This window comes from Eschrichtius robustus, chromosome 16, assembly GCF_028021215.1.
Source record: "Eschrichtius robustus isolate mEscRob2 chromosome 16, mEscRob2.pri, whole genome shotgun sequence".
Lineage (NCBI taxonomy): Eukaryota > Metazoa > Chordata > Mammalia > Artiodactyla > Eschrichtiidae > Eschrichtius > Eschrichtius robustus.
In genome coordinates, this window is record NC_090839.1 from 64,337,307 (window position 1) to 64,363,371 (window position 26,065).

Sequence of the window (26,065 nt, forward strand, 5' to 3'; positions counted from 1 at the left end):
TTAAGTAACTTGTCCTTGGTCACATAGCTGATGTTGTAGGATTCGAACCTGCCCTGTCCTACTCTGAATCCCTGCTCTCTCTCCCCAGGAGGTCACTGAAGGCTGGAGATTTGTGGGAAAAATTAGTGTAGGATCTTAAGGATTCTAGTTTTTTTTTTTTTTTTTTAATTAATAGACTTTTACTTTTTTTTTTAAGTATTTGTTTTTATTTATTTATTTATTTATGGCTGTGTTGGGTCTTCGTTTCTGTGCAAGGGCTTTCTCTAGTTGCGGCAAGCGGGGACCACTCTTCATCGCGGTGCGCAGGCCTCTCACTATCGCGGCCTCTCCTTGCGGAGCACAGGCTCCAGACGCGCAGGCTCAGTAATTGTGGCTCACGGGCCTAGCTGCTCCGCGGCATGTGGGATCTTCCCAGACCAGGGCTCGAACCCGTGTCCCCTGCATTGGCAGGCAGACTCTCAACCACTGTGCCACCAGGGAAGCCCTGGGATCTTAAGGATTCTAAACATGAAAGACAACAGCGATGCACCTGAACCAGGTGACTGATTTTCAAACGCAGGTGATTTCTAAGTTAGAGCCTCAGGAGATCACTGCATTTCTCTGACAGGTTTGTGGACCCTGGGTGTATTCCCTGGGGTGCCTTTCTGTTTTCTATTTTCATTTTGATGGAAGCCTGTTCTGTGAATCACTTTGCTGTATACCTGAAACTAACACAATATTGTAAATCAAGTATACTCCAATTAAAAAAAAAAAAAAAAAAGAAGCCTGTTCTGGCTTATCTGGTTGATAGTGTTGACTCAGGGCTACCCTTACAGAAGGAAGGAAGCAGAAAGGCTGGGGTTCCATAGAGAAATCATTCCTGAACTGGCAGTGGGGCTGTCACTGCAGGTTTGTTACAGGGGTTGAGGGTGAGCAAGATTTCACAGAAGGCCGAGCCAGTGGACTTGAAATTGAATCCTTCCTTCAGCACTTCCGTGGGTGAAGGTCTTTTCCTCTCAGCCCCAGTGCTCTGTTGAGTGGAGCCACCTTTCCTTCTTTGTCAAGGATTAGATGCCAGTCAGTTAACGGCTTAGCCCACAGTTGAGGCTCAGTAGGTGGGCACTGGCTCCCTGCTCCTCTTGGGTGGTTGCAGCCGTTGAGGCTGGAAGATTCTTCTTGCCCTGGGAGGGGTCCTGTATTCTCCTCTTGGTCCCTGGGAGAAGGTAGGAAAGAGCCCGGTAGCATCGATTGCTCTGCCTGCCTGTCTCCACAGACACCCCACACTCGCAGACTGCAGAGCTAGGAGGGGGTGATCTCACGCAGAAACCAGTGCCCGGAGAAGGGAAGTGACTGTCCGAGTCACGTGGCCAGCAAGCAGCCCGGCCGGGATGAGAACTCCTGATGCCTTGTGACTTCCCACTAGCGCTCCTTCCACTGTTCCTCATGGCCATGGGCCTCCTGGGCACCTCCTGCCGTCGGTGAATGCTCCCAAGGCCGTCCGTGCTCCCTCTGCCCTACGAGACCCCCTTCTCTTCATCCCCGTTCAGGCCTGGGATGGCCACAGGTGCCTTTTCAGGGGTCAGGACTGTCTTTTTCAAGTGCACTTCTTGTCTGGGGAGAGATCGCGTCAGCGAGGGTGGGTGTGTGGTGGGCTGAGACCTGCACAACCTCAGGCTGTTTCTCTCTAGAGAACAGGCTTTCTTCCCACGGTGGAGGGGCTTTGCAGGGTGAGGCAGAGGAGGCTGCTGACCTTTCTAGAGAAAGCAGTGGAACGAGTTCCGTCGCAGAGATCTGGGATCATCATGCATATCATTAGGGGTAGGTGCTGTATCCTTGCTCTTCACGGCGGGTCAGGCACCAGCAGCATCAGCTCACCTGGGACCTTGTGAGAGAGACAGAACCCCAGGCCCCACCCAGCCCTTCTGAATTAGAGCCTGCCTGGAGATTCGTGTGCACGTGAAAGCTTGAGAGTTACTGCGCTAACAATTATCAGGAGTGAGATGATGGAGATTTTTATTTTCTTTGTATATTTCCCCCCGATTTGTTATTATTGTATTTTTTTCACATGAAGTACTCTTTTTTTTTAATTGTGGTAAAATACACATAACAGAGTTTGCCAGCTTAACCATTTTTTTAAAAAATTAATTAATTAATTTATTTTTGGCTGTGTTGCGTCTTCGTTTCTGTGCGAGGGCTTTCTCTAGTTGCGGCGAGCGGGGGCCACTCTTCATCGCGGTGCGCGGGCCTCTCATTGTCGCGGCCTCTCTTGTTGCAGAGCACAGGCTCCAGACGCGCAGGCTCAGTAATTGTGGCTCACGGGCCTAGTTGCTCCGTGGCATGTGGGATCTTCCCAGACCAGGGCTCGAACCCGTGTCCCCTGCATTGGCAGGCAGATTCTCAACCACTGCGCCACCAGGAAAGCCCTTAACCATTTTTAAGTGTACAGTTTGGTGGTGTTAAATACCTTCACACTGCTGTGCAGCGACCCCACCATCCATCCCCACGACTCTTTTCATCCTGTTAAACTGCAGACGTGTAGCTATTAAACCCTAACCCCCATTCTCTCCCCTCCCGTCCCCCTGACAGCCACCATTACACTTTCTTTCTCTATGATTTTGATTGCTCTTAGTACCTCATATAAGTGGAATCATGTGGTATTTATCTCTTTGTGTCTGGTGTGTTTCACTTAGCATAAAGTCCTTAAGGCTCATCTGTGTTGTAGCATATTGCAGAGTTTCCTTCCTTTTTAAGGCTGAATAATATCTATTGTATGTATATGCATACATATTTTGCTTATCCATTCATCTGTCAGTATACACTTGGGTTGCTTCCACATTTTAGCTACTGAGAATAATGCTGCTGTGAACATAAGCGTACAAATATCTCTTCAAGACCCTGTTTTCAATTCTTTTGTGTATATACCCAGAAATGCTGGGTTATATGATAGTTCTATCACATGCATTACTTTCATGATCAGAAAGAATAGCAAAAGCACTTCATGGGGGAAAACCTTGTCGAGTTTCCAGTTGGCATTGCCCAAGGGCAGGTAGAGTTGTTGGGTGCAGTACTTGGAAAAAGGAAGAAAGCAAGCCTGACTTCCCAGTTGTGGTGTTAGAGAAGAGCTGAAACTGGACCTTCTGCCAAACGGAGAGCAGGATGATTTGATAGACACAGGTGTCAAGAGCGATGTTGAGGGCCTAGGGCCGGCGGGGTCTCTAGCCGTCCTGAGTGACGCTTCAAGATGGCCTCTGGTCTGGTGGGAAGGATGCGTGAGCTATCCTTTCTCAAGACCTCTTCCAGAAAAAATAACAGTGGCAGAGTTTGGGAAGTCCGCTGTATTCCTGTGTGTCCATGGAGAGTCTACTGACTGGTTTGACCTCCGGGCCTGGGGTGAGGCAGGAGCCCGTGTGGTAGTCCTAACAACCCTTGAGGGGCACGATCTCCAGTCGGGGTCACCATTCCACCTATTTTTTTCTTAAGTGTTTTTTAAAAAAATTAATTAATTAACTAATTAATTTTTGGCTGCATTGGGTCTTCATTGCTGTGTGCAGGCTTTTCTCTAGTTGTGGTGAGTGGGGGCTACTCTTCATTGCGGTGCGCGGGCTTCTCGTTGCGGTGGCTTCTCTTGTTGCAGAACACGGACTCTAGGCGTGCAGGCTTCAGTAGTTGTGGCTGTGGCACGTGGGCTCAGTAGTTGTGGCTTGCAGCTCTAGAGCGCAGGCTCAGTAGTTGTGGCGCGCGGGCTTAATTGCTCCGCGGCATGTGAGATCTTCCCGGACCAGGGCTCGAACCCGTGTCCCCTGCATTGGCAGGCGGATTCTTAACCACTGCACCACCAGGGATGTCCAACGGTTCCAACTCTTAGTATTCAAATACAGAACAAAACCTAAACCCATTATCATGGCCCACAAGACCTTTGTTGCTGGCCCCTGCCTGTCTGTCTTTGCTTCCCCTTTTCTGCTTTTTGCTCAAGTCATAAGAGGCTTCCTTTGGGTCCTGGAAGACCAGAAGCCAAGCTGTTCTCTCCTCTCTTCCCTGGCCGTTTGCTGTGCCTGGAATGCTGGTCTTCCATATCTTTCCACAGCTGCTCCTTCGTGTTCTAAAGGGCTCAGCTCAGATATTACGTGTGCAGAGAGGCCTTCCCTGACTGCCCTGGCTGACGTGGCCCTCTTGCTTCCTCTCTGTCATCACCCCATTTAGTTTTTCTTTCTAGTATGACTCTCTAACATCATCTTTATTAGTTTACTTAGGAGCTATTTGTTTCTTCCTGAGAGAATTTTCGCTCCATGAGAAGACGGTTCTTTTATACCATTTAACCCCTGTGTCCCCAGCACTTAGAACATTGCCTGGCACACAGTAGAAGTTAAATAATTACCGAGTGGGTCAATGCATGTAATTGCTTGTCTTCTCTGAACTTCAGTTTCCCCATCTGCAATTCAGGGATCCTAATACCTGGCTGGTAGGGTGGTCGTGAAAATTACAGGGCACAGTGCATTCAGAGGACTCAGTTTTGTGCCTGGCATGCGGGAAGTGCTCACCACACGGTCACAGTTGTTAGCAAGCGGGTGGCCCTGGCATGACTTACATGAATCACTGACCATCTCTAAGGTGATGCCCTGCTGGTACCCCCTGGTGAAGCCCCGGCTGAGTTGCCCAAGAGAGAAGCAGCTCAGTGGCAATTCAAGGCCTGCAGTGTGGAGCATCTGCCCTTGTACAAACTCTAAATTTGCGTCTCCTTTGAAACAACTGTGTTCTGTGTCTGGTGCATCATAATATGTAGCTGTGTCTCTGTTGATTGGAGTCACTGGGTCTCTTGTAGAGCATCAGATGTGGTTCTGACAGTGGTCTGCCTGGGGCTTTGAAGAGTCCTTGCCCCACACCATCTTAAATGGGAGTTTGGTGTATGCCATGTGTATCAGTTGAGAATGCTTTTGGCTGTAAGTAACAGCCCAATCAATGTACAATGCTCGAACAAATGGCACTGTTTGCTGTGTGAGAGGTATGAGATTTCTAGCTTTGGTTCAGCAGCAAAATGACATCGGGGCTGGTGTCTCTGTGATTCTCTTGGCCTTCGCTGCAGGCTTGTTGCCTCAAGGTAGCAAGATGCTGCTCTGGCTCCACCTGATGTGTTTACGATTAAGGCACGAAGGAGGGAAGAAGGAGCGAAGCCGTTAACATCTGTGCTTTTATAAGGATGGCATAATTTCCCCAGATCCCTCCCAGTGCTCTCTGCTTACATGTCATTAGCTAGAACTTCTTACGGGCAGCCTTACAAGAGAGGCTGAGAACAGGAGTAATTAGGTTTTTCATGGAAAAATGATGTTGGAGATGATGGTGAGGTCAGCCAACAAGCAGTGCCTGCCGTACTAGGAAACTTACATTTTAAGTTAGACTATTGGTTCTCAACTGGGGGCAGTATCTGGAGACATTTTTGTTGCCACAGCTAGGGGTGTGTGTGTGTGTGTGTGTGTGTGTGTTTGTGTGTGTGCGCACGCTAATGGTGTCTAGTGGGTAGAGGCCAGGGATGCTGACAGACATCTTAACAATTCACAGGGCAGCCACAGAGAATTATCTGGTCCAAATGTCAGTGACACCAAGGTCGAGAAACCCTGAGTTAGACCATTCCAGTAACATCATCCAAATTTGGGGAACACTAGTTTAGCTGCTTTCCTGGGTTGCAGTAACAGGAAAGTGGTCAAACTTCATTGTAATGATGTAGATTATTGATACCTGGTCTTGTTATTGACTTTACTAAAGAGAAGGCTGATGCTAGTTGTGCACAGCCGTACACTGCATGTCAGAGAGTCTTAATAGAAAGCGAATGTCAAACAAAACTAATTAAGCCTCATTGCATTTTAGGATCACAGAACAATGACATGAAAAGACAATTTCTGCTGGAGCGACTGCTGGATGCAGTGAAACAGGTAAGAAGAAAGCTCACGTTTGACTTTGCCGTCAGGTCATAGTGTCAGATGATCAATGAAGAAGTCATTTCTGCCCTTCTATCTACACAGACCTCCTCCCGCTTTGTATCTGGGAACGGTGAGGCTAATCGTTTTCCCCAGCAAATGATAGTGATCAGTGGTAGGGACAAAGGAGCTCCTGTGTCCTGACTTCCTGGAGACCCCCTGGAGGACCCGGCCCCATCCTTCACAGATGTCCCCTTGAGAAGCGCATTGAGTGGGTTTCAGAGCTTCATTTCCAAGCAGTTGTGTTTTAGGGCAACTCCGAAGGGTGCTGCAGTCGTGGTTGGAGTTAGGACCCCGTGAGCACAAGAACAGAAGTGAAGCCGTGCTCAGGATCGTGTGGATCCCGCGGGTGGGCTCTGCTTGGTTTGGCTGATGCTATTTCTGATGCCTGGCTTATGGCTGGGTGTGGAAGCGAGCTTTGACATGAGGCTGGCATCAGTTTGCTTGCTTGCAGCTACCAGACAGGCATCATTTCTTGCATATTCATCGCGTGCCTGATTCTCTGCTAAGTGCTTTACATCTAATCCTTCCAACCACCCCGTGAGATAGTTCTTGCAAATATTGCCATTTTACAGATGAAGAAACTGAAGAACTGAAGCTCAGGTCTGATAACTTGCTGCCGACATCATAGTTAATAAGCAGCAGAGCTAGGATCCAGCCCTAGGAATTCACATTTTGGAAGAGGCGACTGGCAATTATCTGCGTGTAATCACGATGTAGGGAGATAAATATGTACTTTAATGGAAGTGTCTGTTAAGTGTCGACGTGAGTCCAGAGAATTTAGCATCTGCGCAAGCCTCGAGGCGTCCAGGTATGGTGGGAAGGACACAGACTCGGGTGTAGCTGAGGTTGAAGGCCAGCTTCATCTCTTCACAGCTGTGTGTGCTGGGGCAACTCACCCAGCCTCTCTGAGCGTCCTTCTTCTCTTTAATTGGGTTACCGATCTCTATAGGGCTGTTGATGGAATTGCATTTGTTAAAGTGGGTAAAGGGCCATGGCCAGCGCCTGTTCCACAATAAATGCACAACCCACATTATTAGTTTCTTCTTTCTTTGCTCCAGAAATGGAAAGTAAAATAAGAAGATTAAGAGTTAAGTCAAGCCACGTCAAATGTAGCAGTTAAACAGAAATAACTTGGATCTTCTGCCTAGAGCTGCTATTATTATTTTGGGGGTGAAATTGTTGTATATATGCCTTTTAAAAATCAACTTTATTGTGGTATAATTTGCATACAATAAAATATAGCAATTTTAAGTGTGCAGTTCCATGAGTTTTGACAAAAGTATCATTTAAATGTCTATACACACACACACACACACACACACACACACACACACGATAATAAGTTCAGGAATCTTGCAAACGTGCTACCCACAGTGGAGATTCTACACTTTGGAAAGAGTAGTGGAGAGGGGTGATGGTTGCACAATATTGTGAAGTGAATTGAATTGCATAACTAAAAATGGTTAAAACGGTAAATTTTACGTTGTCTATATTTCAGCACAGTTAAAAAAAAAAAAAAAAGAGCAGTTTGCTTTTGTTTCCACCCTCCCTGGGTGAATTGTGGTTCAGCACAACCGGATGACTTGTCTGAAGCTTGATTTATGCTGTCATAACTTTACAGCCAGCCGTAACAACTTTGGGCCCTGTCAGAAGGGACCCATCATCACAGATTTGTGGAAGTTTTGATTACTGCCTGTTAAGAGCTCTGTGTTATTGACAGTCAGCTGCTGACAGATGGAAGAAGCTTCCTAGATAATCTGCAGGAGGCCGTGTGCTTCTGTTTTCCTCTCAGCGTTGTCTTTGCACAAGGCTCACTTCTCTACGAGCTGGAGATAAGGGCTTCCTTCAAGTGGCGGCTGGAAGGCTGGGGTGCCCACCGTCTTAGGTCTTGGGCTGACATCCAGGGCATGGGGACACCCTGACTTGGCACCCAGAGTTCCTGGCCTCGTGTCCCCCGCGACCCTGAAAGCCTGTGGGGAAGGTTTTGTATGTCCCATCCCAACAGCTGATCTCAGCAGCTTCTTTTTCTGTGCAGTGCCAGATCCGCTTTGGAGGGAGAAAGGAGATCGCCTCGGATTCCGACAGCAGGTAAATATGTAGCTTCTGAAACCCTTTACCTTCAAAGACCAAAAAGGTGGCCAGAGATTGACCAGCTTCTGTATTCTGCCGCTGCAGCCAGGTGGGGCAGTGATTGCATTTGGGGGATCTGTAGATCATCTGTGCTGTGACTACTTGTCTAAAGTATTTCCAGCTTCCTGTCATTCTCCTTCTAGGAACCTACTCTGAGTGAATTCCTTGAAATGACTTTCCGCATGAAGTTATTTTCACGGTAATTTAATAATGATGAAAACTCAGAAATCTGAATGCTCAACAATTGGGAAACGGTGAATAAACTACAGTGCATCGGTAGAATGGAACGTTATATAGCCATTACGTTGATGTCCATACAGAATTTGTTTTAAGCAGAAAAATGCAAATGTAGTGATTTAAAAATAATATATTTAGTAAAAGTAAGAAGAGCAGGATACAGAGTTAACATGGATTCAGAGTGATCCTCGCTATGTGAAACAACAACTGGCAAAAAACACACCAAAATGTGAATAGAGGTCATGCTGAGGTTAAGACTTGGGAATCTTTATACTTTCTGATATTTTTTTCATGTTTTATACTGTGATCATGTGTCCCTTCTATAATTAAAAAAAAAAAGTCCTAAAAATGGCCATTGACCTTCATGACCCTTCATGACTTGACATGACTGCATAAGCTTATAACACCGCCTAGGAGGAGAAGCAAATGTTTTGGCAAAGGTAAGAGACACAGGCATTTGCTGGAAATGCCCAGTGAAGTCGTTCAGGGCTAATTCATGCTCTGCAGCCTTGGAGCGGCAGGAGGAACATTCCCGCAAAGGAAGGGGAGGGAAGGGAACTCACTTGCTCAGCATTCACCTCATCCTGGAGGCGGCGAGTGTTCCCCACCCTCTGACCCTGACCCACCCAGCCCAGCCAGTTCCCTTCTCTGTCCTTCCAGAACCTTTCTCTTTGTGACACTTTACCAGCCATGAGCAGTGGGTGTAGTGCTACATTTTAATCGAGCTATGGGGACTATTTGAAACCGGTGCAGATTTACAGTTCTCCCCACCCTTACACTCTCTGCTGCTTCTTTCTCACTTTTTCTCCATAACACCAACTAACAACTATCCATTATGCTTTTTAATTTTGTTTCTTTCTGTCGCCTGTACCATAACAGCGGGCAGGGGTGTTTGGCTGTCATGTTCACGGGTGTATCCCCAGTGCCTAGAAGCATCTAGAAGGTGCTCACGGAGATTCGTTGTCTGGTTGAGTGTGTGCGAGGCTTTGTACCACACACGGTCAAGTGTTTTTTTATTTTTAAATGTTTATTTATTTATTTATTTGGCTGCCTCGGGTCTTAGTTGCAGCATGTGGGATCTTTGTTGCGGCACATGGGATCTTCATTGCGGCATGTGGGATCTTTTGTTGTGGCGGGTGAGCTCTTCGTTGTGGTGTGCGGGCTCCAGGGTGCATGGGTTCAATAGTTGTGGCACACAGGCTCCCTAGTTGTGGCGCACGGGCTCTAGGGAGCGCGGGCTCAGTAATTGCAGCACGTGGGCTTAGTTGCCCCGTGGCATGTGGGATCTTATTTACCCGACCAGGGATCGAACCCGAGTCCCCTGCATTGGAAGGCAGATTCTTAACTACTGCACCACCAGGGAAGTCCCTGGTCAAGTGTTTAAAGAGGTTGTGGGCTTGGAGGGCAGAGGGGCAGCTTCTCCATTTTTTTCTTTCTCAGTGTTTTGCACAGACATTCTGTGCCCGTCACACATTAGGTTCTCTGTATGTTTGTGGCATTAGATCATTAAACTGAATTTTTGCTTCAGTTCTTCCTGAGGGCTTACTATGGGGCCTGGCCTCCGTCAGCACAGGGGTTCTCATTTTGGAACCCAAGGTCCACCTGCGTGAGAATGAGAGGCTTATTAATTAATAATGCAATTCTGTACCCCATCCTAGATCTCCTGAACCAGGAGGTGTGTATGTGCGAGTGTGTGCGTGCATGTGTGTGTGTATGGGTGTGTGGGTGTGTGGGTGTATGTAGTCAGGAGTTCTTTATCACTTTTCTTCATAATTATTCTTTTCATTTCCTGAGAGAGAGAACCCATTTCTGAATGTTAGGTTAACGTGTTGTTGTATAATAGAGCGTACTATTACAACTTTTATTATGTAAACTGTTGTGTTTTATAGTAGAATTAACAAAGTTAATTCCTTCCATGGTAACTGGTTTCCGGCTAAAAGGAGTATCCTGCTTAATAACGATAATGATAGTTACTGTCTCTCACTGTTCCAGCTGCCCTTTGTCCGTGTCGCCTCTTAGCCTCAGTGCAGCCTCAGGAGGAGCAGCGGTGTAGTTCTTTACAGATAAGAAAACAGAGGCTCAGAGAGGGCAAGTAAGACAGCCTAGGTGAGTCATCTCGGGGATGTTAGAGTTGGAGGTTGGACCCTAGCTTCTTGGGCTCCGAAGTCTATTCTTTCTCTGTTATATCACCTTTAGCGATTATATCGGTTTGGAAGCTGGGTTTAAAAAATTTTTTTGTTTTCTCCCCCCTTGAGGGTTCCTTCTCAATATCAGAGTCTTGGTCTCATCTTGCAATGTGTTTGGCTAAAGGTGGCACCACCTTCACGTAGGAAAGGTCACATCGGTGTCCTTATTCTGTGAGAAAGTTTAACCTCAAGAGGGAAAGTCAGTGAATATTTTAAAACAACTGTCGTGAAGTCTGAAAAGGAAGATAAGTCACCTCTCTCCTCACCCCTGACAAATGGCCTGGCACCGGAATGGATCTCAAATCCATTCGCTTCTCTCCAGCTCTCCGGCCGTTGCCCTGTCCCAGTCACCACGTGGCTCCCAGGACAGTTGCCGTGGACCCGCCACCGGCTTCCTTCTTGGCCTGCCTCCTGTGCATTGAGAGGGTTCTGCAGAGCACGGATTCCCACCGGTCACTCCCCCATGGAAAACCTTCCACTGGCTTCCCTTTGCTTTGGGAAAAAGGCCCACATCCTTAGCAGCCTGGAGGGCCCCATACCTCTCCCCTGGCTCTCTGCTCCTGCCACCCTGCCCTGGCCTTTCTGTTTTTTGTTTTTTGTTCTTAAAGCCTTTCAGTAATTTTTCAGGGAAACCTTCCAGACCCCTGATATGAGTCCTCCACACTCCTCTCCAGCCCTGGCCATCTGGACCTGTTTTCCTTGCTCTGTACCATGGACTGGCAAACTCTTTCTGTTAAGGCCTGGATTTGGCCTCAGGCTGTATTTTGCTGACCCCTGCTCTGTACTGTTAGAGTCTATAAACCTCTGTTTCTCATTACTACACGTCTGTGTGATGAATCGATTACATCTGTCTGCTCAACTGGATGACCAGCTGGAGAGAAGCCTGTTTTGCCCACACTACGTCCACAGCGCCTGACACATAGTAAGTGCTTAGTAAGTACTTATTGGATTACTCATTTGTTCAGCAGTTAGTTACTGAACGCCGACTTGGTGTCACAGACACTGGGGCTTTCCAAATACTTCAGACAGATTTCTACCCCTCAGGTGGCTTCGTGTCCACCTGGGAACATAGTCCAGTGAGGCAGTGATCACAACATGCGACGCCGAGGGCCAAGTCCAGGGGGCTGTCGGATGCCCTGGGCAGGCTGGTGCGAAGGTTCATGGGCTCTCAAGGCCTGAATCTGGCGCTTCCCCTTTCCAGCTGCATCGCTAACTTTTCTAAGCCCAAGAATTAGGTCTACTGTGATACTGTGATTTATAATAAGAAATACACATGATTGTTCTTGCCCCATTCCTGGTACTGAGCTCCTAAAACCCCAGGAATTTCCAAAGTGGTGATAGCCAGAAAGGTGTCTTTTGTTATGTTAATGTAGTGATTTCTGGAAAGCACCAGAAGTTGGAGGCTGGTTGCCAGGAGAACCAACCACGTGATTAGAGGGCTGGAACTTTCAGTCCCATCTCACCACCTCTAGGGAGGGGAGAGGGGCTGGAGATGGAGTTCAGTTGCCAATGGTCAATGATTTAATCAATCAAGCCTATATAATGAAGCCTCCATAAAAACCCAAGAGGACGGGGTTCAGAGAGCATCTGGGTCGGTGAATACTTGGAAGTGCGAGGAGAGTGGTGTGCTGGGAGAGGGCCTGGAAGCTCTGTGCTCTTTTCCCATACCTTTCTTCCATCTGGCTGTTCCTGAGTTATATCCTTTTTTTTTTTTTTTTTTAACATCTTTATTGGAGTATAATTCCTTTACAATGGTGTGTTAGCTTCTGCTTTATAACAAAGTGAATCAGCTATACATATACATATATCCCCATATCCCCTCCCTCTTGCATCTCCCTCCCACCCTCCCTATCCCACTCCTCTAAGTGGTCACAAAGCACGGAGCTGATCTCCCTGTGCTATGTGGCTGCTTCCCACTAGCTATCAATTTTACATTTGGTAGTGTATATATGTCCATGCCACTCTCTCACTTCGTCCCAGCTTACCCTTCCCCCTCCCCATGTCCTCAAGTCCATTCTCTACAACTGTGTCTTTATTCCTGTCCTGCCCCTAGGTTCTTCAGAACCTTTTATTTTTATTTTTTTTTTAGATTCCATATATATGTGTTAGCATATGGTATTTGTTTTTCTGTTTCTGATTTCCTTCACACTGTGTGACAGCCTTTAGGTCCATCCAACTCACTACAAATAAGTCAATTTCATTTCTTTTTATGGCTGAGGAATATTCCATTGTATATATGTGCCACATCTTCTTTATCCATTCATCTGTTGATGGACACTTAGGTTGCTTCCATGTCCTGGCTGTTGTAAATAGAGCTGCAGTGAACATTGTGGTACATGACTCTTTTTGAATGATGGTTTTCTCAGGGTATATGCCCAGTAGTGGGATTGCTTGGTCGTATGGTAGTTCTATTTTTAGTTTTTTAAGGAACCTCCATACTGTTCTCCATAGTGGCTGTATCAATTTACATTCCCACCAACAATGCAAGAGGGTTCCCTTTTCTCCACACCCTCTCCAGCATTTATTGTTTGTAGATTTTTTGATGATGGCCATTCTGACTGGTGTGAGGTGATACCTCATTGTAGTTTTGATTTGCATTTCTCTAATGATTAATGATGTTGAGCATCCTTTCATGTGTTTGTTGGCCATCTGTATATCTTCTTTGGAGAAATGTCTATTTAGGTCTTCTGCCCATTTTTGGATTGGGTTGTTGGATTTTTTGATATTGAGCTGCATGAGCTGCTTGTAAATTTTGGAGATTAATCCTTTGTCAGTTGCTTCATTTGCAAATATTTTCTCCCATTCTGAGGGTTGTCTTTTCATCTTGTTTAAGGTTTCCTTTGCTGTGCAAAAGCTTTTAAGTTTCATTAGGTCCCATATGTTTATTTTTGTTTTTATTTCCATTTCTGTAGGAGGTGGGTCAAAAAGGATCTTGCTGTGATTTATGTCATAGAGTGCTCTGCCTATGTTTTCCTCTAAGAGTTTGATAGTGTCTGGCCTTACATTTAGGTCTTTAATCCATTTTGAGTTTATTTTTGTGTATGGTGTTAGGGAGTATTCTAATTTCATTCTTTTACATGTAGCTGTCCAGTTTTCCCAGCACCACTTATTGAAGAGGCTGTCTTTTCTCCATTGTATATTCTTGCCTCCTTTACCAAAAATAAGGTGACCATATGTGCGTGGGTTTATCCCTGGGTTTTCTATCCTGTTCCATTGATCTATATTTCTGTTTTCGTGCCAGTACCATACTGTCTTGATTACTGTAGCTTTGTAGTATAGTTTGAAGTCAGGGAGCCTGATTCCTCTAGCTCCGTTTTTCTTTCTCAAGATTGCTTTGGGGGCTTCCCTGGTGGCGCAGTGGTTGAGAATCTGCCTGCCAATGCTGGGGACACGGGTTTGAGCCCTGGTCTGGGAAGATCCCACATGCCACGGAGCAACTAGGCCCGTGAGCCACAGCTACTGAGCCTGCGCGTCTGGAGCCTGTGCTCCGCAACAAGAGAGGTCGTGACGGTGAGAGGCCCGCGCACAGCGATGAAGAGTGGCCCCCACTCGCCACAACTAGAGAAACCCCTCGCACAGAAACGAAGACCCAACACAGCCAAAAATAAATAAATAAATTAATTTTAAAAAAAAGAAAAAAAAAGATTTCTTTGGCTATTCAGGGTCTTTTGTGTTTCCATACAAATTGTGAAATTTTTTGTTCTAGGTCTGTGAAAAATGCCATTGGTAGTTTGATAGGGATTGCATTGAATCTGTAGATTGCTTTGCCTAGTATAGTCATTTTCACAATGTTCATTCCTCCAATACAAGAACATGGTATATCTCTCCATCTGTTTGTATCATCTTTAATTTCTTTCATCAGTGTCTAATAGTTTTCTGCATACAGGTCTTTTGTCTCCTTAGTTAGGTTTATTTCTAGGTATTTTATTCTTTTTGTTGCAGTGGTAAATGGGATTGTTTTCTTAATTTCTCTTTCAGATTTTTCATCATTAGTATATAGGAATGCAAGAGATTTCTGTGCATCAATTTTGTATCCTGCTACTTTACCAAATTCATTGATTAGCTCTAGTAGTTTTCTGGTAGCATCTTTAGGATTCTCTATGTATAGTATCATGTCATCTGCAAACAGTGACAGCTTTACTTCTTCTTTTCCGATTTGGATTCCTTTTATTTCTTTTTCTTCTCTGATTGCTGTGGCTAAAACTTCCAAAACTATGTTGAATAATAGTGGTGAGAGTGGACAACCTTGTCTTGTTCCTGATCTTAGAGGAACTGGTTTCAGTTTTTCACCATTGAGAATGATGTTGGCTGTGGGTTTGTCATATATGGTCTTTATTATGTTGAGGTAAGTTCCCTCTATGCCTACTTTCTATGCCTACCCATCATAAATTGGTGTTGAATTTTGTCGAAAGCTTTCTCTGCATCTATTGAGATGGTCATATGGTTTTTCTCCTTCAATTTATTAATATGGTTTTTCACTTTGATTGATTTGCATATGTTGAAGAATCCTTGTATTCCTGGGATAAACCCCACTTGATCAGGGTGTATGATCCTTTTAATGTGCTGTTGGATTCTGTTTGCTAGTATTTTGTTGAAGATTTTTGCAGCTATGTTAATCAGTGATATTGGCCTGTAGTTTTCTTTCTTTGTGACATCCTTGTGTGGTTTTGGTATCAGGGTGATGGTGGCCTCATAGAATGAGTTTGGGAGTGTTCCTCCCTCTGCTGTATTTGAGAAGGATAGGTGTTAGCTCTTCTGTAAATGTTTGATAGAATTCGCCGGTGAAGCCATCTGGTCCTGGGCTTTTGTTTGTTGGAAGATTTTTAATCACAGTCTCAATTTCAGTGCTTGTGATTGGTCTGTTTATATTTTCTACTTCTTCCTGGTTTGGTCTCGGACGGTTGTGCTTTTCTAAGAATTTGTCAATTTCTTCCAGGTCGTCCATTTTATTGGCATAGAGTTGCTTGTAGTAATTTCGCATGATCCTTTGTATTTCTGTGGTATCAGTTGTTACTTCTCCTTTTTCATTTCTAATCTGGATGCCATTTTAAATTTACCATCTTAGGAAAAGTTCTAGGCAGGACTGCGAGGGGTTGGCTTCTGCTTGCAGCTGGTGAGTCTCGCTGGTTGGATGAATATCAGTAGGAACCTTGGAAAGGATGGTACACTGGTGTATCTGCCAGGACTCTTTGGTAACAGGCAACAGAAATTTACTCCAGTTGAGGATATTGTGAGCTCATGGAATTGATGACAGGTCAGGTTTGGAAACAGGAAGGAGTCAAAGCAGCTTTGGAAGTCTCCTAACCTGGAAACAGGGTCCGTGAAATGGTCTCCTAGGAGGAATGGTCCAGTTAAGGCCCTGCTGCAGGAGTGGACACCAGCTGTTTCCTGACTCGCTCTCATTCTGCCCAAGGTTGGCATTCCAGGGAGGAGGCACCTGAGTGACCAGTCTCGGGTCACGTGGCCGCCTCCTGGCCACCAGCAGAAGGATTGGCTGATGGAGCTTCCTGGGACCCTGTTGACTTACATAGTGCGAAGATGTCTGCTTGGGTTCATCATCGTCCCCCCAAGACAGTATCCAGTAAGGAAGACATAACCCTTCAGAATGAAATCTGGGTGCTGTTAGGAAGGTGGAGTGAATATAGGGAGGCAGAATGCACAGCAGTTGTCCCTGTCACTGCCATATCATAATCTTTCCCATGACAGTTCTGTGTGGTTTGAAAATACCTGTAGGCAGTGGAATGGGGCTGGAGCACAGACTGCATATTTTCCCAGCTTGGTCCTCAATCTCTACCACATCCCTTCTTGTTTTCCTAGCATGGAGTTTCCCCAAATGAGAGATTTGTATCATTGCAGGTACTTAACATTATTTTAAGTGTTAAATATCACAGCATTACATTCCTTTCAATTGCCCAGTAGCTCAGTTATTCTCTTTTCAGTTCCTTTTAAATTGCAGTGATATTGGGGGAAAGACTTGGTTTGGTATTAGTATTAAGCTGAATTCAATGAAATTGCCAATATTTGATCATTTTTTGACATACCAGAATAGTAGTATCATACAGTTGAAAACAGTATCTCGAACACCCCCCGCCTCTCTGTAAACAGAGCGTACAGGTTTCAAGCACAGTCCTCCCCTGACAGCAGCAGAGACAGGATTTTATACTTTATTTGGATGACATTTACTTTTAGGGCTACTCTGTTGAGGGCCCACAGTGCTGGCTTTGCATTTGCAATAGCGATAGAGTTTTTCCTTTTAAAACAGGTTTATACAAGTCGAAAAAGTGAGTCGGACTCAAGACAAGTAAATAATAGAAATATCCTCACGAGTGACAAAAGTGGCCGAGGTGTCTGTGGACAACAGACGTTGAGGAAAGAAAAAGCGGGCTGGACCGCAGCTGTTGGGTGTGGGGGCCTACATGATATACAGTATTGTTCTGTGAAAATCCCAAATGTGAGTATGCTTGTGTGTGAGCGTGCCTGCCCGAGTGTGTGAGTGCTTGCGTGCCTGAGACATTTGTTTGGTCTCGTGAGATTACACCGCAAGATGCGACAGTCCTCACATGAAGTATAAAACAACATTGACAGGAAGGGAAATGACAGGCAGCACTTGTTTTTTCCCCATCAGATTTTGTCCTCGGAAACTGGCGGAAGTGGTGGCGGTCATAACGCACGGGCTCCTCGTCCCATTCTGTTGGCCTTGTTCCCCTGCTCTGTTTTCCCCTAAGGACGACCCATTCTTGTGCTTTGTTAAAATTATTCCTCGTTCTGTCAGTCAGACTGGCCTGCGGGGAGGCTGTCTTGTATCTTTTGAATAGTGTGCCTTCTAGAAAGAATGGCCCAAGAACTCAGCAGGCCCTGGAAGTTACCTCTAGATATGCTGGTGCTCCACCAGAAGACGCTGCTTCTTCCCGTGTGGAATTACAGAGCATGCTAAGTTTTCCCATTGAATTGGAAAGAGCAACCCAAACTGGGGGGCAGCAGGGCGAGCATGGGGTTTGGAGCTCAGAGTCTGAATCCTGGTGTGGCCAGTTCCGGGTCATGTTGGACTGTGGGCAAGTTTCTGACTTGCTTGTGCCTCAGTGTCCTTGTATGTAAATGGGGAGAGTAGTGATAGTATTCACTTCATAGAGTTGTGAGTTAGCTCATGTGCAGCCCTTAGAACAGTGCCTGGCAGCTAGTAAGTTTCTAGAAATTGTTAGCTGTTGTTACTGCCATTATAATTTTGTGTGAAGTGTCTTGACACTTGTGTTACTGCCATTATAATTTTGTGTGAAGTGTCTTGACACTCTGCCGTTATGGGTGGCAGTGAGTTGGCTTTGGGTATTTGCCTCATTTAGAAATTGTAAATTTTTGTTACTCGTTCAGGTGACTATGTCAGAAGAAATCAGAGAGGAGAATTTCTTCTCCTTCCAAAACATGCCAGGGAAGAGAGCTTTGTTTTGGTGATTTTTCTTTACCTGTTAAGGAATTCAGAACGGTTTTGAACTTTTTTTTTTTTTTTAATAAATTTATTTATTTACTTATTTATTTTTGGCTGTGTTGGGTCTTCGTTTCTGTGCGAGGGCTTTCTCTAGTTGCGGCGAGCGGGGGCCACTCTTCATCGCGGTGCGCGGGCCTCTCACTATCGCGGCCTCTCTTGTTGCGGAGCACAGGCTCCAGACGCGCAGGCTCAGTAGTTGTGGCTCACGGGCCTAGTTGCTCTGCGGCATGTGGGATCTTCCCAGATCAGGGCTCGAACCCGTGTGCCCTGCATTGGCAGGCAGATTCTCAACCACTGTGCCACCAGGGAAGCCCCGGTTTTGAACATTTTAGGGAGCTGGACAACAAACAGCTGCTCTTTGCTGTTCCCTAATGTTGTGTCTTAGCACAGTTGAAAACTGTCCTGTGTATTCCTCTGGACGCTTATGAAACTGAATGGCTTTTTCAGACATTCCTTTTCCTCTTTTACATGTCTCTGGATGTTCATCAGGTGATTTTTTAACGTTCAGTTTGTCACAGGTTTCTCACCAGCCTCTTAGTGGTTTGAGGTGTTCACTGGATGTGCTCATCCTTCTCATCCTGGCAAAAACCCTGGGGTTCATTAATTGGGTTTCTCATCTCCCCAGCCCTGTGCACTTGATTTCCACTTTGAGGCTCTGTGGTAGATAATTCCACACTGCATATTCTTTCATTTTACTTTATTGATCAAATGAATTGATTTCTTTTTGAAAAAGATAATTTTTAGCAAATGGGGAGCCCTAGGGCATTTAGCAAATCTGAGCACATTTCCATGTGAATTTTAATATTTATATTGTTTATATTGATAGTTGCTGAGAGCAGTGCTAGGCCCACAGGGAGTCATACGTAAGCACGGTCGTCATCAACATCACCCCTATCCTGGTGTGGAGAGAGGCCTTGAGCATGAAGTATGAGCTTTGGAGTCAGGCGTACTTATCTTCATGCCCACTCGGTCCACAGATCACCAGTTACCAGCTGCGTAATTTAGGACTTGCTCAGCTTCTCTAGGCCTCTCTTGCACGATCTGTAAAATTAGATGATGATCGTGGTACCCACTTCCTAGGGTTGAAGTGAGGATTAGATGTAATATTATTTGCTTGACACACCCAGTGAGAACTTAGTAAGCGCAATACATTTTCTTCCTATGACTAGACATACCAGTGTTTTGACTAATTTGGAAACTAAAGGCTGGAATGATTGCTCATTAGTTGCTTCATTTAGCAGATGCTTGTTTATAGGTCACTGGATTGGCATTGGGGCTGCAAACTGGACGAGATGGTTGCTCTTCTCAAGGAACTCAGAATTGAGCCTGGGCGATGGACATGTAAATTGCAGACAGTCATGGTGGCCTGTGGTAATAATTACATAGTATAGACGTGAGAGGCGAGTACAGGGTCTTTAGTGGTCAAATGGGCAGGATGGGACTTCCAGGCAGCAGGAGTAGCAAATGTGAAGACGCAGGGGTGTGTGAGAAAGGAGTGGAATCATGGATGATGTGTTGTATGTGCTGGGAGCTGGGCTGGAAGGTCAGTAGATTCTTGGCTTGCTGTCATGGGGAAGTGTTTGAACTTTATCCACTAGGGTATTATTTCTTAAACTATGGCTGTTCGTATACTCTTTTCACAATTTTTGCCATTTCCATGTACCATCTGAGCCAGAGATTGGCTTGAGGTGGAATTTCAAGGCCTTGTCTACTCTGGTCTTGTCATAAGCCGTCAGTGAAATCAAAGATTGATGGCTGCTTCTATTTTTTTCTTGACATAGTAAAATGATTAACCAAAAATGTTCATTTATGGTCCCCCTAAAATCATGTCATGTACCATATACCCATAGCAAACTGTGGAAAGAAAGATGATGACGTTGTCAGATTTGCATTTCAGGAGGGTAGCTGCTGATCAGCATGCCAGGGGCATGGGCAGGTGAGGTGGGACCTGGGGTTGCAGCCAGAGGCCGTGGCTCTGTGCAGTAGGCAGGGAAGCTGAGTGGAGGTGGTGGTATTGGGAGAAGGGACGGAAGGCTTAGGACTGAGGCTTGGTAAGATTGGCTGACGTGGGGGATGAGGCATAAATGCTCTGGCTCTAAGAGATGGCCAGAAATCAGAACAAATGTATATTGTTTTAAATTTTGTTTGTTTTATTTATTTTTATTTTTTTGGCTCTAGTAACGGGCTGTAAATTTTATTCTGAGTGGCCTTTGCTTTTTCAAAGGTACATCTGTACTGCAGAGTTGCCTGCATCTTATTTGTTTTTGTTTTTGTTTTTTTTAATTGGAGTGTGGATGATTTACAATGTTGTGTTAGTTTCTGCTGTACAGCAAAGTGAATCAGTTACACATATAGATATGTCCACTGTTTTTTAGATTCTTTTCCCATATACATCATTACAGAGTATTGAATAGAGTTCCCTATGCTATACAGTAGGTTCTTATTAGTTATCTGTTTTATATATGGTAGTGTGTATGTCAATCCCAGTCTCCCTCCCCACCACCCGTAACCATAAGTTTGTGTTCTACATCTGTGACTCTGTTGTTTGTTTAAAGGAAGTTTTCGGTGTGGAGTTTTCTTTCTCCCAGGCTATGGACTCCAACCAAACTTGAAGATCCCTTGGCCACTGACTTTGATTTTTTTCTTTTTTTGTTTGACCGCCCTGCGCAGCATGTGGGATCTTAGTTCCCCAACCAGGGATTGAACCTGTGCCCCCTGCAGTGGAAGCTCGGAGTCTTAACCACTGGACCACCTTGGCCACTGACTTGATACACGTTAACCATTTCCTCACCCCTTCTGCATTGAGGGGCTCTTGCTTTTCTCCATCCTCTTTTTCCCTTTTGATTTACCGGCTTCTTCAACTGATTCCTTCTCAGCTGCCATCTCCTGTTCCTGACTTTGAAGCTCCTCATCTGCCCAAAGAATCGCAAGTGGTGTTTGTGTCTAGACCAGAGCTGGAGGGTCTGTCTACCCCAGAGAAGACAGTTGCTGTGTTTATATTAGTAACTTTAAAAAATGGTCAGAAATGATGATTTAACCCATTTAAAAGTTGGTTATTTTTCTAATTTCTGGTTCCTCTGGTAGAACATTCATTTGACTTCTTTTTACATGCCTGTCTGCCATCCTCAGGCCTTCACACGAACAGTATCTTTTTTTTTAAATTAATTTTTATTGGAGGATAGTTGCTTTACACACACCGATAGTATCTTGAAAACTACTGCCTTGTGAGTTTTCACTGTTACCAAGCTTGCATTTTTTCTGGTTCTTTGTCAACTGTTTTTTTCCCCCTCTTCTTTCTCTACCATATCCTCTTCTCCCTCCCTCTGGGTAACTTACGTTAATGATCAAGAATCATTTGTTCTGTATGTTTCTCCACATTCATTTAATCTTTTACAATTAAAATACATGTGTATACACACACACGCACGCAGGTTTTATTGCCATTGTCTTACAAAAATTGAATTATATATAATGTTCTGCGTCTGTATTTTCTCTCTTGGCCACTACCCTGTCTAGAGTTCTAAAAATTCTTTTTGAAAGGCTGCATTATATTGCATGATGCAGATATACCAACAATTGCCTATGAAGTAATATTGACTTTGTTTCCAATTTTTACTACTATGGACAGTGAAACAACAGACATCCTTGAGCATGTTTTCTTATGTACTAAGGATTTTGTTTGGCAGAGATTTCCAGGTTGGGTTGCTGGACCAAAGAGAATGTGTTTATTTTTAATAGTTGTGGTCAGGTGTCTTTCTAAAAATTTCTACTGGCAGTGCATGAAACTACCCTTTTCTTACTTCCTAATAATAGTTTTGAGTGTTGTTTTGAAGTTTTGTCAGTCTGATGGTTGAAAAGTGGTGGCTCACTGTCATTTTAATTTGCATGTTGATTGCTAGTGAATTTCAGTTTGTTTTTTTTTAATATTTGTGAGCTATTCGGCTTTGCTCTCTTGTGCAAAGCTGCTTCATACTGTTTGTCCAATTTCTTGTTGGATTATTTGTCCCCTTGTCAATTTGTGAGAGCTCTTTGTATATTATAGTAATTAATTAACCTTTCATCTGTTTTCTGCGTTGCAAATATTTTTTTTCAAATCTGTCCATTATCTTTGTAGGCACAGGTAATAGTATCTGTTACAATACTACATTTAAAAATTTTTACATGGTTAAATGTCTTTTTACTGATTCCATATACCAACCTACCAGTTTCTGTGTTTTCAGTGTTTTAAGATCTTCCTCAATGTTAGAGTATGCATGTGGTCTTTTACATTTTCTTACAAGATTTTTAATGTGTACAGTTAAGCCTTTGATCCATCTGGAATTTATCTTTGTAGGGTTTCTGAGATAAAACTAAAACCAATTTTAGTTTCTTCTGGGTGGATGCCACCTTTCTCAGAGATCTTTTTGGCTCGTTATCTCTGGGCTGCAATTTACTTTCGTTCCATTTACCTAGCACAGAGAGAGGGTGCTCTAGGCCAAAGCACGGAGGACTAATTGAGAGCCCTGCGCTGATTTGATTCACTGGTCCCAGCACCCCTGGCACAGCAAGGAGTGGGAGAGAGCCTTGTACGCTGGTGCTGTCACGCTGAGGAGGAGGATCCCAGCCTTAACCCCAGCCCTCGTTATCCTTTCTCTAGATGAGTTTGCCTGAATTTTCAAGGATGCTTACGTCTGCCCACCTGATGGTAGATGATGCAAATAATTGAGAAGACAGGCTTATGGAAGCCCAGTCCTCTTCCTCTTTCTCTCCCTCGTCCTTCAAATGGGAATCATACAATTTATATTACGCTGTAACTTGCTTTTTTTTTTTTCTTAATAACTTGGCCATGTATTATGGACATTGTTTCGGGTCAATAGGTAACATAATGGTGCAGCCTACCATCCATGTCTTCTTTACGTGTAATTAAGAAAGAAAAACCAGTGCCAGTTTTAATTGGATAATTTCATCAATTATGAGGCACACTTGGATTTCTGAGACCTTAAAATGTGGGGAAAAAAGGTGCTTCTAGGTTGTTTAGGTCTGGCATCTCATTCTTTTAAAATTTCTACATAATATTTTGTAGTGTGGAGGTGCTGTAACTTATTTACTGTTTTCCTGTTAATGGACGTTCAGGTTGTGTCTAGTTTTGTTTCTGCTTTTACTATTATAACAATGCCGCAATAAAAATATTTGTGTATATGTATGTCTTTGCCTACTAATGCTTTTATATTTAATTGTTTATTTCAACTTAAAAAAAATAAATTTATTTTATTTATTTATTTTTGGCTGCGTTGGGTCTTTGTTGCAGTGCGTGGGCTTCTCATTGCGGTGGCTTCTCTTGCTGTGGAGCATGGGCTGTAGGCGCACAGGCTTCAGTAGTTGTAACACGTGGGCTCAGTAGTTGTGACTCGCTGGCTGTAGAGCGCGGGCTCAGTAGTTGTGGCACACAGGCTTAGTTGCTCTGCGGCATGTGGGATCTTCCCGGCCCAGGGCTCAAACCCATGTCCCCTGCATTAGCAGGTGGATTCTTAACCACTGTGCCACCAGGGGAGCCCTATTTCAACTTTTAATTTTGAGATAATTATAGATTCACGTGCAGTTGTATGTATGTGAATAATATAGAAAGATCCCATTTACCCTTTACCCAGTTTTCCCCAGTGGTCACATCTTGTAAAATTCCAGGCCGGCATTTCAAATTTCACTAGTTTTACTTATACTTATTTGTGTGTGTGTGTGTGTATTTAGTTCTGTGCAGTTTTATCACTCTGTAGGTTCATGTGTCCCCCACCACAGTCAAGATACAGAATGGTTTCATCACCACAGGGTTCCTCCTGTTGCTTTTTTATAACCATGCCCACCTCCCTCCTGTCTCCTCCCTCCCCATCCCTAACTCCTGGCAACTACCAATCTGTTCTCCATTTCTATAATTTCGTCATTCCAAGAATGTTATGTAAATGGAATCATACAGTGTGTAATTTTTGGGATTGGCTTTTTTTTTTTTTCACTCAGGGTAATTTCCTTGAGAGTCATCCAGATTGTTGCATGTATCCGTAGCGTGTTTCTTTTTATTGCTGAGTAGTATTCCGTGGTCTGGATGTACCACAGTCTGTTTATTCATTGAAGGACATCTGTGTTGTTTTCAGTTTTTGGCTACTGGAAATAATGCTGCTATAAACATTTATGTACAGGTTATTTGTGTGAACCTAAGTTTTCATTTCTCTGAGATAAGTACTCAAGAGTACAATTGCTGGGTTGTATGATATTTGCATATTTAGTTTTATAAGAAACTGCCAACTGTTTTCCAGACTGGCTGTACCGTTTACATTCCCACCAGCAACGTGTGAGTGATCCAGTTTCTCTGCATTCTTGTCAGCATTTAGTACTCTCATGATTTTCTATTTTGGCCATCCCTATAGGTGTGTAGACATATCTCACTGTAGTGTTAATGTGCATTTCCCCAATGGCTAATGATGTTGAACGTATTTTCCTGTTCTTATACATGTGTATCTTCTTTGGTGAAATATCTGTTCATGGTTTTTGCTCATTTTCTAATTAGTAGTGCTTTTATTTTTATAGGATAAATTCCTAGAAGTAGGATTGCTGGGTCAAAGGGTACAGGCATTTAAACAAATTGTACTGCTTGGTCTCTCTGCAGAAGGATGTAGGAATTCACATTTATATTCCAATCAGCAGTACCCATTTACATGTACTCTTGCTAGATCTGTGACTGGTTTGAAATTGATAGTCCTAAGTTGATATCTTAGTATTTGCAACACTTTCCTGGTCACTAGTGAGACTGAATATCTTTTCCTATGTTTATTGGCCAACTGTATTTCCTCCCTTCATGGTTTGTTGGTTCACCTTCTTTAATAGTCTTTTAATTTTTTGAGTTGCATGTCTTTTTTTTGTCCATTTGTGGAAGCTCTTCGTTTACTATGGCCCTTAATTTTTTTTCAGTTGTGTGCTGTAAATATTTTCTCCAGTCTATCATTTATTGTTTTACCATATTTATATCTTTTGCTGTGTTGAAATTTAAACATTTTATGTGGTTAATTCTATGAACCTTTAAAGTTTTGCTTTGAGAGTATACTGTCCTGAGGTTCTTCTGTATTTTTCTCTATCATTTTTTCTACATTTATATATTTTTTTGATCTTAACCCATCTGGAATTTAGCTCTGTGATGGTTTGAGACAGAAGTTTATTTTTATTTTCTTTCAGCCCTATAACCACTTGGGTCAGTGCCACTGGTTAAATAGCCCATTCTTGCCCATCTGAGTTGAAGTGCTACCATTATTATATATAAAATATTTCCATATTCATTTGGAATTTTGGAGGGGGATTCGCTATACTGCTTCATCAATTTGTTTATCTCTGTACCCAAAACCACACTAGGCCGAGTCCTTCCTGTGATTAGTATTGGAATTGTATTAAATATATACATTAATTTGGGAAGAATTAAGATTTTTATTTTAATAAATCTTCCCATTTAGGAAAACAATATTTCTATTTATTTTGAGCTTTACACCTTTTAAGAATATTATGTTTTTCTTCATATAGGACATGTATCTTTCTTATTAAAAATATGATTTATTTTACTGTTGTTACTGTTGTGAATGTAGTTCGCCTCCACCATTTTGTTGACTTAAAAAAAATCAACTTTTAATGTTACAGTTTCTTTTATTGCAATATTTTAAATTTGCGGGTTAGAAACCTTTTTATATCTTTTTGTAGATCTGCTTTTTTTTCACTTAACATTATAATCCAAGCTTTAAAAAAAAAATGCCATTTCAAGTTTCCAGTAAGCATTTTAATAGTTGCGTGATTTTTTTCTCACCATAACTTTGATGCCATATTTTTTCATTTTTTTTAGCTCAAGGTAGCAATATTTCTGGTTCTTGAGACATGAATACTTTTTAAATGCTTGTTTTAGAAAAAAAGCTAAGTCAGAAAAGCATAGAGGCAAGAAAGTCATCAACAGTAATTATTTTACCAAGTCACTCTTAATTTTTCACAAAATCCCCTTCAGATTTTTTTGTGAGTGTTTTTTTAGCATAGTTGAAAACATACTTAATATACAGTTTTGTACCCTGCTTATTTTTCAT

At 43.5% G+C, this 26,065-nt stretch overlaps 1 protein-coding gene across 9 annotated transcripts in view; it reads left to right on the forward strand.

Moving 5' to 3' along the window:
• The window catches only part of SNX29 (sorting nexin 29), a 565,105-nt gene that overhangs the window by 13,581 nt on the left and 525,459 nt on the right, over positions 1 to 26,065 (forward strand). For 7 of the 9 annotated variants that reach the window (XR_011076885.1, XR_011076887.1, XM_068565494.1 and 4 more), the window contains exons 2-3: positions 5,839 to 5,903; positions 7,987 to 8,039. Coding sequence is in view for 7 of the 9 variants with exons in the window: in XM_068565494.1 (XP_068421595.1) it covers positions 5,839 to 5,903; positions 7,987 to 8,039 (118 nt within the window). In the remaining 2 variants the exon portion in view is untranslated. Of the gene's footprint in view, positions 1 to 5,838; positions 5,904 to 7,986; positions 8,040 to 8,224; positions 8,281 to 19,259; positions 19,326 to 26,065 lie in introns of those variants that run through there. The other 2 variants (XM_068565495.1, XM_068565496.1) reach the window with 2 other exon arrangements.